This window comes from Strongylocentrotus purpuratus, unplaced genomic scaffold, assembly GCF_000002235.5.
Source record: "Strongylocentrotus purpuratus isolate Spur 01 unplaced genomic scaffold, Spur_5.0 spur5_scaffold_19, whole genome shotgun sequence".
Lineage (NCBI taxonomy): Eukaryota > Metazoa > Echinodermata > Echinoidea > Camarodonta > Strongylocentrotidae > Strongylocentrotus > Strongylocentrotus purpuratus.
The window spans coordinates 8,955,030-8,972,091 of record NW_022145604.1 but is presented as its reverse complement, the minus strand read 5'-3'; the positions used below and the strand labels follow the sequence as shown (position 1 = coordinate 8,972,091).

At 37.1% G+C, this 17,062-nt stretch overlaps 1 protein-coding gene across 2 annotated transcripts; it reads right to left on the bottom strand.

The window, feature by feature from the left end:
* Positions 1 to 240: 240 nt before the first annotated feature.
* Positions 241 to 10,996, bottom strand: LOC576989 (glycosyltransferase-like domain-containing protein 1). 2 transcript variants are annotated; one of them, XM_030990231.1, is made up of 9 exons: positions 10,939 to 10,996; positions 9,921 to 10,131; positions 8,864 to 9,031; positions 7,570 to 8,433; positions 6,949 to 7,058; positions 6,434 to 6,578; positions 5,877 to 5,947; positions 1,761 to 1,852; positions 241 to 994 (listed from the first exon to the last, which is right to left on the bottom strand). In XM_030990231.1, the coding sequence occupies exons 2-9, from the start codon at positions 10,127 to 10,129 to the stop codon at positions 926 to 928; spliced, it is 1,728 nt and encodes a 575-aa protein (XP_030846091.1). In that variant the 5' UTR covers positions 10,130 to 10,131; positions 10,939 to 10,996; the 3' UTR covers positions 241 to 925. The 2 variants fall into 2 exon arrangements, with proteins under 2 accessions (XP_030846091.1, XP_030846092.1); XM_030990232.1 differs by lacking the exons at positions 241 to 994; positions 1,761 to 1,852; positions 10,939 to 10,996 and having other exon boundaries at positions 6,430 to 6,578; positions 9,921 to 10,266.
* Positions 10,997 to 17,062: the final 6,066 nt, after the last annotated feature.

Below are 17,062 nucleotides of genomic sequence, written 5' to 3'. Positions count from 1 at the left end.
AAAATCATAGACGGAATCCAAGTCGGACTTGCATTTACATGGTTTCCCTGTTATATGCAAGCCTATACAATACATCAACTAGATGGCACACAATTCACTTTGGTAATGGTAATGGTAATGGTTTTATTAAAAATTCATTTGCAGCCAGATGGCTGAATTGCAGAATTTTGTACAATGTAAAACATAAATATTTATACAAACGTAAATCGTATTAAGACATATTAATGAATTTTCTTAATAAATTAGTGTACACATATATATATATATATATATATACAAATTAATAAAATTCATAAAATTCGCTTAGCAGCTAACAGTTGCTTAATTTCATTCCACAATCATCATAGGGCTGGAGGGAAATATAGAAGAGAGGTAGGGGGATATAGTGCAGACAGCACAGGAGATCCAGGAAAAGTGTGAGATTTATAGAGAAAGACAGAGGGAGAGAAAGAGAGAGAGGGGGAGAGAAAGAGAGACAAAGCGAGAGATAGAGAAAGATAATGCTGAGGATGAGAGTGTATATCAGACATAATAAGGTAAAAAGTACAATTTCGACAGACAATACTGGTTGCAAAAATTAATAAATTACATTTTACATTTTTATTGGTGAGTTATGGATAACATAATTATATTGTTAATTGATAGGTAGGTATGCAATGAGATGAAAGACATGAAATATGAAATATGGTAATTTTGAGATTTTTCTTGTAATAAGTATGTTTAACAAGAGCGTATGTCAACTCACTATTTATAATAGTAATATTTGAAGGTCCTATTTCTGAAATAGTATAGAGACATAGACATCTGGCATATGGTGCAAAGTGGGGATGACTGGTACATTATAAGAATGTACACTTTGCTGAAAGTCCTACATTTTGAGATCAGCTGCTAAAAAAAGAGCGACTCTTTCCTTACATCCTGTTTGTCAGGTACCAAACAAAAGCTTGAGGTACTTGGCTTCTAAGTTCCTCCAGCTATACTTTGTCAAGTCACCCTGTATTTAAAAGATATAAAGTTAGAATTAATGTATTATTGAAAAGATTGATGCATATCCCTTATCAATTTCATAAGAACTAAATAAATAAACGGCTAGTCAGGCCTTACTGATAACGGTGATGACAACTGTATCGCTAAATCATTCGCAATCGCTCCCCTCGTTTAAAGAACATATCCAAAATGAATAATGAATTGGAAGAATTACATATCAACAGAAAGCTTATGAGCCTGATAATACAATAATATCAATTATATGCCGTTTTATTGTATGTCGGAGGAGTATCAGCTCTCTGAAAACTCAAAATCCAAAGCTTTTAAAATCGGAAGTTGTCGACCTCAAAATTTGCTATCGACTTGATGACATAATATTATATGGAGTATGCATATTCACAATGACTTTGCATTAATTATCACGGTTCACCGCCTCAGCTATACAGATGAATCAATGGGGTCCACATGTTATGTCGTCACTGTAACTTCAGCAATTTGACCCAGTCAAATGAACTATTTACATCACTGCGTGAAGTCGAAATTTCTAAAGTTACCTGGTGACCTAATTGAAGTCATAATTTCTAAAGTTACCTAGTGACCTAATTGAAGTCATAATTTCTAAAGTTACCTAGTGACCTAATTGAAGTCATAATTTCTGAAGTTACCTAGTGACCTAATTGAAGTCATAATTTCTAAAGTTACCCAGTGACCTAGTTGCAAGTAATGTACTCAAAACAATCAGATAATTTCTAAAGTAAATAATATCTGCTTACTTGAAATTCATAGCATCTGATAAGCTGTGGGTTTCTGCAAAATCGTCTCAGTTTTTTAAGGAGCTGAGTGGGGGTTCTGTACAGATGTTCAGCTTTGGCGCAAAAAGAAAACGATCAAGAATGCATTTAATACTGAAATCAGATTTGATTAACTAAACAAAATTTAAACCAGGAACAAATAAAAGAAGCTTTGAGTTCAAACGAAGTGATAGCCCAGCTGAAAGAAATCAGTGATCAGAGAAGGTATTGTACACAAAGTGTCACAAAATGTCTACCAAGCCCTGTCACTTGACATCGCCCGAACACAAAATGAGCATGGACTCCTTACCGAAAAGGTAAACAACATGAGTATAGAGGTCAAGGCAATAGAACATGCAATGGAGGAACAGGAACAGTATTCTCGAAGAAAGTGCCTCAGGTTTTATGGCATACCCGAGGAAAGCTACAAGGACACTGATGCTGTCATCATCAGAACAGTGAAAAAACATCTTGACATCACACTACAGCTTAGAAATGTTGCTTGCAGTCACAGGATTACCTTCAAAGCAAAACCGGATCAACAAAGGCAACACGCCACTTCGAAGGCCATTATTGCTCATTTAACCACTCCTGGATTTACTGGTGTGCTAATTAATTCATAAGCAACAAAACTTTCTATAAAAGAGTAAATCAATGCTCTAAACTAATTAAAAAACTTAGAAAACAAAACAAAAAGGATGACAGTCTTGAAAATGTTATACAACAGTCCATTCATACGCATACTGAGTACAGGTGTAGTCATCTTCTTTTCTGCGTTTCCTGAACTGTGTTTATATGGTGACTGTAGACATGTTATGGTCACGTGGATAAATCTCCAGACTGTGAGCATGAAGTGCAGGATTCGATTCCCTGTTGCAGCACTAATGTCCTTTGGCACAACATTAATCTATACTTGCCACACTCTACATAGGTAAGGTAAATGAATACCTTGCAGGAGTAAATTCCGTTAAATGCTGGAGCGCTGTAATGGCAGCCATGCTAATTAAATCAAGGGTAAAAATAGCCCAATGGAGTGCCAGGAGTGGCAATTATGTGCCAGACACAAGCCCTATAAAACACTCCGCTTTTATTACTATTATTACTGTTTTAAAAAATGACTAGATGGGCCAAGGTTGAGGTTACTGATCGGGTAAATTTCTTGATAGGCCATTCGCTAACGATTCCTTCATTGAGTCACTTCCTTTCGTCAGTGGCCAAATAAATAAATTTTTCATTCATTGGGTAAACAAATGGATGAAAGAAATATGTTTTACGAGACACATTGCACAGGATCGCAAAACAAGAAGATATTGTACAGTAGGCTTGCGGGTGTACCATGTGAGAGAGGGAGAGAATTGAGGAGTCCTGAAAAGGACTCTAACTCAGTAATCTTTCTTGGGGGTGTGTAGTCCTGAAAAGGACTGTTTGTTATCTTTCTTAGCTTATAGTTCTAAGGAGAACTATAGCGCTTGGAGAGGATAAGTGGCTCGACGTTTCGAACAGATTGATTATCCGTCGTCAGGAGTTGGTAGAATATTTTAGCCGCAACTGTACATGTAAGTCCAGTTTCAAAAATATGAGTCAAAGACTCTGGAACTGAGGCATCATTTAATCAGTTGTACGTTTCTTTAAAAATAGTCACTAAATCAACCCTGGCCCAAACTCGTACCCTAACTCTAACCCTATCTGATGCACAAGGGGCTGTATGCAAAACATGGTATGCAAATTAGCTACCTTAGCTACATCATTTAGTGGCTACTTTTAGAAACAGACCTCTAATGGCCTAATTATTGAAGAAAAAACATTACAAATTATGGAAACCATGTGAATTCTGGAATTTTCATTAGTGACATCAGTGATCACTTGCCAATATTTACCATTTTGACTTCATTCTATATTCAGGAAAATCTTTTACAACCATCTACTTTTCACAAACGTTATATAAATGAGTGTAACTTGCATTTATTTTCTTCAAGATTAAGTGAATTACCATGGAATATTTATCATCATGACGATGTTAATCAGACATATAATTTTATTGCGATATTTATGAAAGTGTATAACGAGTTATTCCCTAATAATTCTGTTCGGAAGAGAACTTGTGATAACAAACAGTGGATCGCTCAAGATTTACTTAAATTATGTCGTAAAATATCGAAGTTATATAAAAAATACCTTATAAAACCTTCAAATTCACATGAAAAAAATATAAACAATATCGTAATTTTGTAACATCTAAACTATGGCAAGCTAAGAGAGAATTTTATGATAAAAAGTTCACTGAAAGCTTTGAAACGAGTGCAGGAGATGACTTAACTAATATCAAAGTTATCAAACATGTGATATTTTTAATCGGTGAACCATTACGTACATTTTTCAAAGTCTTTCAAGTGGAACAGTACCAAATGATATGTAAGCTGCAAGAATAACTCCAATTCATAAGTAAGATAGAACTGATCATATGTATAAGGGTTATTTAAGCAGAACAAAAAGAAATTTTCATTTATTATGTAGAATGTAAAACTCAAGTTTTAACTTCCTTCTTCTTGTCTTCTCTTTCCCCTTATTTTCTTTAACTGTCTGTCAAAATGCGCAAGCTATAAAGGCTAGTGAACCGCAATCAGGTATTTAGGAAAAGGAATGCGATACGTTTGCGCCACGTAGGCAGAGCGCTATATAAGTCTGTGTAGAGTAAGGACTGAGTGAGAGGAGTGAGCTAGTACATAGGGCGTGGTCTGAGCTTGGTGAAAGAGTGTCAGGCTAATGGATATTTGGGCTTAGAATTCATCTTAATATCCTTTATAAGCCACAAGGGACAACCAAGCGTCTACAGGACCACGCCATGCCGCTCTGGAGTCTTTGGACCATGTACAGAGGAGATAGACATAAGTTTAAACATCTGTTTGTTCTTTACTATATTTATTTCAGTATAAATGTCTATGTGTGTTGACGAAGTTTTGACTAAAGTAATCATTTTGAAGTTCTTAGAGTTTGAAGAAGAGAAGGTTAAAATAAATCAATAAATCGATAGTTTACCTTATTTTACCATAGATGCAAGGTACATTCATATCTCATGAATTTAAATATTGAAAGGGATCATTGAATATGTTGTGTAACTATAAATGCGTACGCATCAGTAAAATAAGTGTTAAGTACCACATATTATTGTTATGTAATTAGAGAGCCGCAAGCTGAGGCTTATTTATGTTGAAGACAAATTTTAAATGGAATGACTATCGGAAGATTTGGGAACAAGGCAATGGTTATGAAGACATTTATCTACTCTTATGTGTATTTGTAATCTCTATTATGGCTTAGGTTTTCTAGATTTAAAGTTGGGTAACAGAAAGAGTAAATCTTTTTTTACTGTCGTACCTTTGGGCTTTGCCCTTGACACCAGGCAGCTATTTACCCAAACTGGATTTTCGCTAGCCGGGGTAGCATTTGACGGCTGGACTAGAAGGTCACATGAAGGTCACTCAGCATCTCGGCAAGCTAACTCGACAGTACCAAGGCACGGTGGACATCGATGTCATGTGAGACTTCAGTTATAACATTAACCAGCAGGCCATATTCAGTTCATGTGAATATTCACGACGCTTCATCTCAACTGAACTGTTCAATTATTTTCCTTTATGTATCAGAATCCTTCGATCTAGTTCATTCCTGACTATATTACTATAATTAATCTGCATAAATAAATAAAGAGGTTTAGTATTTGTTAATTTTATAATCATACACAATTTGTGCAGATGCTGTTATTTTGCGTGTATGTGTTTAGTGGAGACTGGTGGTGACACTTTCTTTACCTTATTTTATCCTTATCTTTCCTCTGTCTTCTGTCCTCTAGCTGTTGTTGAGAATGCATGTACGATGTGTTTTTTTAGAAAAAAAATAAGTTTGCATGTTGATTATGCTATGTATTTATTTAGGGATCATTCTCATCAAGCCAATTTTGCCTTTCATGATTCCCACTTCCATTTATCTTATGTTGATAACGAACAAATATGTACATACTTTTGATGTTTTGTATTAAAAGAGAGTGAAATAAATGAAATGAAGTGAAGAATGTAATGCCTAGCTGAAGACTGTGCTTACCTGGAAAGATCTCTGGGTAAACAAGACGTTCCGGGCAGAGAGGATAGCACTGATAATGAGTCGCTTCTAACCTATCAAATAAGACCAAGTAATAATTGTGTGATTGCCAATGTTGCCACTTCAAACTATGCCTCAAAAGTTAACTTTTTCAGAAAAAATGTGGAAATGATGACTCAATGATGGGGGGAGCCTGTGCATTTGAATGTTTTTTTAAACAGAAATATGTAACTATGTGAAAACTGCAAATCATCAGCATCATATTACTCCATTATAAACTGATTATGAATAATATAGTCTTCAAATGGCAATTCAACTTGTGTATCACTTTATTATAGTGTAAAATAACATGGAAACTGATTGGTGAACGTTTGAAGCAAAATAGAGAGTCCAGTCAGGGAGCGACAAGGGGGGGGGGGGGGGGTAAGCGGGTCCTTAAGTGTTCAAGCTAGAGAACTAATTACTTATTAAATAAAATAAAAGGTGTAATGATCATGAATGAGGATACATATGGTATGTACATTTGACAGAATCCTGTGCCAGAAGATATGTGTACCTACATAGCGACTCCAAAGAATTCATGATTTGCCGTGGATACTACGACATCAGCCTCCGAAAGTACCTGGTAGTAGCGCTCCTTACTTGGTACAAAGCCCCAGTTGACAATGTGATCTTTCAGTTTAAACTCTGCTTCTTCAAAGATAGCTGCATATAAAAAAAAACATTAGACATTGTTGAAGGTCTCTGTTCTCTCTTGGCACTTCATAGAGAGCTCCAGTATTGAGATACATCTATATACTGCTTTTAGGGAGAATGGTTAAAGCAAGATTTCGGGAAAAACTAGTACACAACTATAACAGTGTCGTCAAGTGTCGTCAAGTGTCGTCAAGTAACAGAGTTGGTTGACTATTCAATATATGAAAATCTTGATTATAATAAACCGCCTAGGATTCAAATTATCAATGAAAAAATACATTACAACTTTATTTTTCACGACTCCAATTTCGACCAAATCAGATGGCTGGATTTCTAAAGTGAGGTATATAATATCTACTGTATTGTGCCTCAAACTCACATGGGATTTGCAAATAGTTTTCACCCAGCACTGAGAGACGGAAGTTGCAGTCTTGATCACGCAGCTGAAACAAGGTGGAGAAGAACTGCTCTGGATTCTTGTCGTGCTCCCTAAACATGTGAGGTGAGGAAGAAACAAAGAGTTGATGGAGAAGCAAACCCTTAAAGGACAATCTAACCTTTGTAATCATTTCATTTGTATGAAAACATAGAAATTAGAGAACCAAATGGCAAAGGTTCTGAATAAATTGGAACAATTATAAGAAAGCTATGACTGCTTTAAATATGACATCACTACATCTACCGGTATGCAAATTTCGAACTGGCAATTTGGTCGGTGAATTCTGACGTATTCAGGGACAACTCTCCCGTTCGTCATGTAGAAAAAATACCATTCATTTCTGTTTTTCTTGTCCCTTGGGTAATACTCAAAATAAATTATGGATAGTTTGTTGTTGCAGGTTTTCTTTAAAAAAAGGATGATCCTCCCAATAACCTGAGCCATACATTTTAGTTAGATTTTAGTATTTTTTGGTGTTGACGGGCCAGGCTAGACTGGGACTTTTGTTAGAGGGCTACAGCATTACGTTGTGAGTTTGTGACCAATGATACTCAGTCTTACCATCTATGGGGCCAAAGAATATGCAGTGGTCTAGTACGGCTTCCAATGTCTTTTCCATCCTTGTCTCCGCAATCATCAGCTCGTCTGTGACATGTGCTACCATGGCAACAGCTACCTCCATCCCCCTGAGGATTAACTAAACTTGGGGTTACTTTTGCTATCCTTTGACAAACACTGGCATTTTGTTCCACAAATGTCCTTGAAAGCGGTAATGTATCACTGATAATACTTTTATTACCATGTTCCTCCTCTACAAAATTAGCAGGATCTTCAGTATTCATTTTGTGTACTCTTGACGCAAGTTCCATTTCCTTTGAATCCTGTGATGATCTTCCTCCTTCTGAAACTTCCACAGAGTGTAGAGATGAAACACGATTGTCCTGCTGGTCATTCAGTGAAATCCCTTCTACTTTAGTCACCAATCTTTCATTTAATTCCCTGTCCTCTATATGACTACTTTCTGCTGAGATTATCCTGGGTCCTGACTGAACCGAGCTATGCCTATCTTCTACAAAAGTTGCGTTGTCTGCTGAGCTTGACAGGCCGACGTGGCCCTGACAGTAGTGATCTGGTGACTTTGTGCTCCGGGCAGGGGTGTGACCTGCAGAATATCTCTGGTGGGCATTATGGCTAGGGGTCATCTCAGAGGATTGCCCTAAGGGAGCAGTCCTGTCAGGTTCAGGTGAAGCATTGTGCAGAGTGGGAGGGAAATCAATGGGAAAGTACAAGACTTGGCACTTTGGACGAATCCTCTCTGCAAGGTTTTTTGGTCGATTTGGCATGAGTTTCAAGAAGGATTCAATGGATTTCAGGAAACTCTCTTGGTTGTAACTCGAATTGAACACAACAGCATCGGCAACTAAGCTGTCATTTAAAGAAAAGAACGAAAATAAGTGAATATTACTACACTTCTGCAATTAATATCATTATCGTTATCATTACAAATAATAATTATTCAATATTATTATTATTATTATTGTTGTTATCATCATCATCATCATCATCACCATCACCATCACCATCATCATCACCATCATCATCACCATCATCATCATCACCATCACCATCATCATCACCATCATCATCACCATCATTACCATCATCGTCATCCTCATCATCCTCATCCTCCTCATCATCATCATCACCATCACCGCCATCATCATCATCATCATCATCACCACCACCACCACCAACACCACCACCACCACCACCACTTACCCTACCACCCCCACCCCCACCACCACCACCACCATCATCATCATCATCATCATCAACATCATTATTACATCATTACCATGATAGGATTTGGTTATAGCCGTACTGGAAGTCCCTCTCCTGTTGCTTCTGGACTGGGTATACTAGCTGGTTCTCATGGAAGTACAGGACCTTTCTGAAACCAGCCAGATCAGGTCTCAGGGCCACAAGCTCTGCAAGGTTCAGGACAGAGCTAGCAAACAAAACACTAGGTACAAAGAAGAGAAAGACAAAATTGTTATTTTTAGAAACAGGTGCATTGAAACTAACATGCCATTGAAGCTCACTTAAAAATGCAGTGCAGCTGTATTGGCACTGCAGGCTCATTGTTATTCATATTAAAGATGCATACACACAATGCAAGTGTGTGCAAGGGTCTTCTGTTCTCTACACAGTTTGATGCACATGTAATAAGCACATGAATAATGAGTCGTTAATTACTACCAAAGCGACCACACATGCTTCTGCAGGCTCCATTTTGTTATCTCTTTAGCCCAATAGTTATTAGTTTCAAACCCACAACAACAAAAACCAGTGATAGTGCAATAAGTATTTCTTTTTTTCAACTTGGAAGATAATAGTGATTTGAAACTTAGAAGGCCTTTGTCTCCTCTTTTAAAGCCCCACTGTACTGCTCCCTCTATATAGCAAACAATGTCTAATCGCTGACCATTGGTCCCCCATGGTCCTCTTTTTCTTATGTTAACTGAGAGCTGATTTGATGAGATAACCACCTGTCCAGTGACCTTGCAAACAGGACACTGAATATTAATTGATGAAAGAAATATGTAACTAACCAATGATGGTGATGTTAATTATGATTATAAACTTTTTCCTTTTTTTCAGTGAGATTAGGATTGTCAATAAATTTCAATACAATTCACATATATAAATCCCCCCCCCCCCCCCAACCAGAGAGTCATGGATCCACCAATGAGAGTATGTAGAGGTGTTGTGGTCGAGTGGATATGTCACAGGACTGTGGATCACAAGGTCCGCGGTTCAAGTCCTGCCGCGGCACTAATATCCTTTGGCAAGACGTTGATCTACATTTACCACCATGAGTAAATCTACAATGAGATGAAATCAATACGTACCTGAAGCTGTGATCATAGGGTATTTGGCAGGAGAAGTAGAGGGCGGAAGTCCTGGCTCTCCAATGCCACTTAGAAGCAGGCAAGGTGAACAGGGTGCATTCTGGTATACTCTTGTGTAGGAGATCAATGAGCTGGCGATGAGAGCCACCATAGAATGGTTCCAAGAGCAATACTCCTCGACAAGCAGGTCCTTCTGATACCTCTGACATACCTGTTCAAATTAAATATGACCTTTCAAATGGGAATACTGATAACGACAAAGAGAAAAACAAAGATCAGAAAATATTAGAGATGGTGTAAATAATAATCACCTCCAATATATCTTCAAAAATACATGTTCAACTACAAGATTATTTGAAAAATATGCCCATGATTTGGTATTGGCCTCCCCAAATCCCTTTTGCCAGAAATACTCCTTTTTCCCCCAAGAACTGGAAGCGCGTAGAACGCTCTTGACCATGCAGCAGTCTGTCTCATCCCCAACTGTTTAAAATAAAGCACTATCAAGATAACAACTTAATCATGAAAATTGTCTGCAATGAGCTGTCATTTATCGGTCCATCTCATCATCCAATAGTTGTCCTCTGCCTCCTCAATATTGTTAACTTCATTTTCTTTTATGCTCGATCTACATTTGAAATCAAAAGAAGTTTGGTTGCTCTGCATCTGCACAATAATGTAGTTTCGACATCTGCAGTGTACTGCGCTTCATTTCAGAATCCGATTCCGAAGTGTATAGAGCTATAAAAAGACTGCGGATATCGAAAGACTTCCGAATTCTGAGTTTGACCCAACCAACTATGGGATTCCGGGAAAAGTCCAGCACTTAAGTCGGTTAGTGGGACAACGTATACAGACGATAAAGCTGGTGTAGTGGCTACGCCACCTTTAAAACAATAAAACTGTAAATTGATCATTAAAGAGAGATCTAAAAATTGATAAATTTACGTTTTTCTCTATTCTGAAAACATGTGACGATTAATTTACTGGATCAATTAAGTTGTTTACAAATTCTTACCGTCGATATAATATTTCTCTCTTCAGTACTTTTCTTGAGCAGCAGCCGATAAAATAATTCCTGACACTAGACGGCGCTATAACAAAGACACCGCACAAAAAATGAAGATATGTTTATATTGTAAAAATTGTTTGTTTTTGTATAATTTGTTGTATCCGAAAATATTATTATGAAGTATTACCTTCACCTTTTGCTGTTTAATATTTTCTCCCAAATTGCAGAATTATATCGCAATGTGTATACTTGATTGAATATGTACTAGTTTGGAAATATTGGTAATATGTCTGTGTTTATGTATGAGACAATGTACTATGTTTACGCTGTAAGAACAGTTATGTTCCTCTATATCATTTTGTATAATTATGAAAATCTAAATAATAAGCAAATATTAATCGACTACGAGGGTATTTGGTGCAAACTATCATCGCCGAGGTGATCTCGGGGCTACTATCATCCCGAGCCGCAAGGCGAGGGATGATGGTAGCCCCGAGATTACCGAGGCGACTATAATTTGTATCCATTGCCCGAGTAAAGGAGGTTAATATTTGTTTTATATCCCACATCGGCAATAAGGTCTATTTAAAGTGAATTTTACATAATAATATGAACTGATTCTGCAGACAGTTTAGATTCAGCTAGATTTTACAAAGCGCAACATGCATACATGTAATACTGTCGATGCGCGCTCATTTGACATTGACATTGACTTTGACATCATGGGCATGGGTGGGCAAGTGGGGTAGCAGCAAAAAATTACTTTACAAAAGTACTATCTCAGGTAGATAGTACTTATCCAGGGCTTGGATTAATCCAAGGCCACCAAGGCCATGGCCGTGGATGCCCCTTTGATTCGCCTCAATGCCCCTCTCACTGGCCTTGGAGATTTGTTGTGCCCTTTCCAATTCTTCCTATTTGTTCTGTAATATAGGAATGTGCCCTACAGAAAAGTGGCCTTGCCCTAAAAATATTGAAATTTAAGGCCTGCTTATCTATATTTTATCATGTGACCTCGTTTATACCAATCAGATTGCAAGATTCTTAGTATGCGGGATATAAAGACAAAATAGTTGTGTTTTTGTAAAGATCTAAAAGCATTACAGGATCTCTAAATGCATGAATTCGAGATTTTCTGATTTGATCCGCGGCCTAAACCAAAAACAATGACTAGTAACTTGAGGAATTCATGAATTGGCAGCCGTCTGAGAAAAGTTTAACTGGGGATCATATTGATTCCATCATCAGGGGCGACGATTGAGGATGCCCCGCCCACCCCCTGTTTAAATTTTATTTTCCTTTTCCCTATTAATTTTTGTTGATTAATATCTTCGTTTGTCTTAGTCAATATTATCAAATAAGCATTTTATTTGACTTGTATCACCACTATATTCCTCAGTTTTCTTGCCAGGAGATCGAAAGGAAACTGAAAACTGCTTGGGATTAAAACGGATTCGCTCGCCGCTGCAAATACCGTCATTTCTAATATTGCTCCTCGATTGTGGAATTCCCTCCCATCATCTTTTAGCGAAGTTGACAAGCTAGACCACTTCAAAGCTTCACTCAAAACTCACATCTTCCTTCAGACATTTAAATGTTAATTTTATTGGAGGAGCTCGCGCCTTTGAATGTTTTCTGAAACAGATATATGGCGCCATACAAATGCTGTTCATCATCATCATCATATCAGATGTAAACCTACTTGGTTTTTTAATTTTTTAGGACGGCTGTAAATTTTCCCGTTTTATTACCTCTATGGCCATTTTTGTGATGGAAACAAAAACAGCAACAATTTTTTTCACTTCGATATGGCAAGTGATGTCGCAAAATGTCTCTTAACCTGCAGTGAGACAATGTGCCAGTAAATCAAAGGACACTTGAGAGAAAAATAATGAGTTGAGAGAAAGTACAGAAGAAAAAGAAAAATACAGTGTGTACAATAATGGGATACACTGAGAAAAATGGACGATTACCGGCAAAGAATTACATCACACAACTGTCTAAAGAGAAGGGAAAAATACGGGGTTGAAATTGTATACCGCTTAAATTCATAGAGAGACGAAAAATGTTTGACCTATGATATAAGAAAACAGAAAATCATTTCCAAAAAAAAATGATCAAAGAGAGAAAATAAAAGATGAGAAAAGAAATTAATGGCAAAATCTATTAAGTGGAAAAATGAAAACCACAAAGAGAAGACGATGTAAAATCATTTTTTATCTCAGGAAACAATAGGCCTACATACAGGGAAATTGACGGGAGAAGCATACATACATGCAGAGACCTAAATAAAAAGTGAGAAAATAAAAATTATAGTGGGAGAAATATAAGAAGTCAAAATAAGTTTTACAAAGTGATATGTAATGAAGGATAGAAAGAGCTATGATGATAGGTTGGACATTGAAATACCTCAAGAAAGGTAAGAAAGAGTAGACATAGAATTTTTAAAAAATGGGCACAAAGGGAAAAACAACCAAACAAACAAGTAAACAAGTAAAAGTACAAAATTAAAAAGCAACTAAAGTCTTATAAACCTACAATTCAATTTAGTGATGATTCAGTTAGGTTATAATGCCTATTTCCAGTTCAAATCCATCGTATACTTTTTTTTAATTGTTGCAATTTTAATTTATACACAAGTGCTGTAGATTTCCCTTTGAAATTCATGATTCTGACCCCCTGTATCAAAGGCTTGATCAGACATCGTTTCCCATATTGTTCTGGTCCAAGAACTCATGTTGGCTACAGCGAACTTTCTAAAGCTGGTTTTCTGAAGTCGACCAAAGATCAAAATAACTCGTATTGCATCACGTGCATAAAATATATCATACTAGGTCGAATCATTATATTCGATCCAACTTCGATCTTGTTACTGACGTACATGATTATAATACAAGAAATAGACGATTCAACTTTAACTTATCAGAAAGAGTAGGTAGTATTGGAAATTCGTTTTATTACAATGCCATAAAACATTGGAATTCCCTTCCCAATGGTGTAAAATAAATAGGAAACTATGATCATTTTAAGAGGAAATTAAAGGAATACCTACTTGACAGTCAGAGAAGAGAAGTGAATGACATGTTTTATGATTGAAATTTTTATTCTTCTGTCGGTTCATACTTTTTCATGTTGTATATACTTAAGTTTTCGTACGTTATAGAAATTCTACAAATTCATCATTATTTTACTCTTCTTCTTTCTCCTCTTTTTCTTCTTCTCCTTCTTCTTTTTCTTCTTGTACTTAATATCATTTCTATCAGTTTAATGTTGTTATTATTATTATCTTTAATAAGTAGTTCTTTTTAATTTCCTTATCTGTCTGTAAATATTACTATTTTAACTTATTAATTTTATACATGTCTGTCAGGGACCCCACTGGAAATAAGCTCTCGAGCTTTCGTGGGTTATCCTGTTCAAGCTGACTTATTTTTGATCTGTTATTATTGCATATTGTTGTATGTTGGAAGCTTGTCGAATAAAAATCAATCAGTCAATCATTCATACTTTGTTTCCATGCGTGGTATAATATAGAGCAAAATGAGCATTCAGTGCAACAACCCTTCATAATGTATGAATTAAGATTCAGAATAAATGTAACTACATGTAGGTACTTCTTTTCTATATAACATCTTTAAATATCTTGGTCATTTAAAGCTTATCTGCCGTAGTTTACAGGAGGGATTAGAGCACCCTGCAAGGTCACTGGACAGGTGGTTATCTCATCAACTCAGCTCTCAGTTAACATAAGAAAAAGAGGATCATGGGGGACTAATGGTCACCGATTAGGCATTGTTTGTTATAAAGAGGGCGCAAGTAGCTACAAGTAGTGCAGTGGGCCTTTAATGTCTAAAGCTGTTTAAAATTATTTGCCTATACTATAGTTATATTTATTTCCAGTTCTTACTCATACATCAAACCCAGGTTGGAGATGTTTATTTTGCTCTATACTGTACATTGCATTAAAACCAACCCCGAGTCTACGTACGAATAGACAGAAAGACATTAGCAAATAAAAAAATGCAAAGGTATAAGATGAAATACAAATACAACATATTAGGTAATAATTATGAACAAAGAAGAGGCAAGAAAGGAAAAGATTTTTGAAAATACATATAGCAGAAGGAGGAAAAAACAAAATGGGAGAAGAAAACGTATATTAAACAATACATTTTTTTTAAAGATTGTCAGTAATTAATCGCGATAAACAAGGAGAAAAAAGGGAATACAAGGTTTTGACACAGCCTCAAGATTAATTACATCTGTGACGGCTGGCGACACTGCATTCGACAGGGACACGAGATTGACATTTCATGAGACCAATACATGAATAGTCCAAGTGACCGAAAATGTAGTCACTTTCCAAAAATAATAATAATAATAATATCTAATTTTTATATAGCGCTTAATACAAATGTCTCTAAGCGCTTTACAAAATATAACCCCGGTCATTGGATTCAGTGCTTGCCCGCACACACTGTGTGCACAATCTCCACTCCCTGGGGAGCATTCCAGCCGGGCGTTACTTGACGCTCACAAGCTGTTTGACCAACAATGACGGTCGCATCCTACCGGGTACCCATTTAACACCTGGGTGGAGAGTAGCAAGTGCAGGTTAATATCTTGCCAAAGGATATTAGTGCCGTGTCGGGATTCGAACCCTCGACCTTCGCATCTCCAGTCAAGCGTCTTAAACCACTCGATCACGACACTCCCAAAGGGTTCAATGATCTGAGAGCTGGACGGCAGAAGACGTTCCATTTTCTTACTTCCCTGACCTGTTTCTTTGATTCGTCGGCCTCGTTGCCATCGATTTCGTGCCCTCTTGGAACTGTTATTTTAATAATATTTTCTTGTCGGTCTCATGTGCCGTCGGCCGAATATTCCTCTTTTTTCTTTTTTAAATAAAAATGCATTTCTTTGTTTTCAGTCTATTTTAATAACGCCTAACCCCCTATAGCCGAAATGGTCACAATAAATTTAAATTGTTTTGAATATAATGCAATAATGGATGATGATGTGCAAAGGAAATATGTTTGAGATATGAAAAACAAAAAGAATGTTTCAAGATGCAAAAATGTGGCTTTACTTTAGAATATCCCACCATAAGGGTTATGTATTAATGAACGGCCAACACCTATACGGCGTCACATCCATGTAAGTTAGGGTTAGGGTTAGATTTATAGCATGGGTGACGATCCCGGGGGGGGTGGGGGATATATCCCCCCCCCCCAATATTTCAGGTGTGGGGGGGGGGAGGTGGCCTGAACAATCATCCCCCCCAATAATTCACCATCACAAAAAAAATGAAGAGAAAAATTAATGATGAGAGCCCGATAAGAGTAGTTAATAGTTATTACTCGCAAGATGACCATCCATTATACACATTTTGCTATCTCATTTTCATAATACATGCATATATAAATAGAAAACGAAGTAAATGAAATAGGGCTTCATCAGGATGGATTTGTTCAATTTATTCAATCAACAGCGCTCATAGAAATGCGTTAAAAAGCAACGAGCTAAATGTTAAGCGCGAAGCGCAAAAAAGAAGTAGAGAGTGGGAGAAAGAGATAATGAGGGACTGAGAGGGTACAGGCGCGTAGCCAAAAAAAAAACGTCAGCCCACAAAAAAAAGAGAGAGAGAAAGAAAAAAGAAAGGAAGAGGATGTAGGAAGAAAAAGGATTTAGAGTCGAGAACGGTACAACGAATCGTTTTCTTTCTCTAATAATTTAATGAAACGTCAAAGCTTCCGCGCTACGCGCGGAGGAAGGGGAGCTTGATTCAAACAAAGAATAAGAGTCGAGAATGGTACAACGAATCGTCATCTTTCTCTAATAATATAATGAAACGTCAAAGCTTCCGCGCTTCGCGCGAGAGGGGGGGGGGGACTGAATTCAGACAAGGATTAAGAGTCGAGAATGGTACAACGAATCGTTTTCTTGCTCTAATAATTTAATGAAACGTCAAAGCTTTCGCGCTTTGCGCAGGGGAGGGGGGGGGGGGGGGGGACGTGCCCACTACCGCCCCCTAAAATAAAATCCTGGCTACGCGCTTGAGAGGATAATAACCCAGGTAGCAAGCCCATGTGGGACCTACATGGGTCCCATATTCTCTGAAATGTTATTT

Bases quoted from the DNA above. Each gene is read 5' to 3' on its own strand.
- LOC576989 (XM_030990231.1), bottom strand. From the start codon at position 10,129: ATGTCAGAGGTATCAGAAGGACCTGCTTGTCGAGGAGTATTGCTCTTG. The intron at 6,579-6,948 runs GTGAGTTTGAGG...TTTTATATGCAG, and splicing joins AAACTATTTGCAAATCCCAT to CTATCTTTGAAGAAGCAGAG. The intron at 5,948-6,433 runs GTAGGTACACAT...CTTATTTGATAG, and splicing joins GAATTCTTTGGAGTCGCTAT to GTTAGAAGCGACTCATTATC.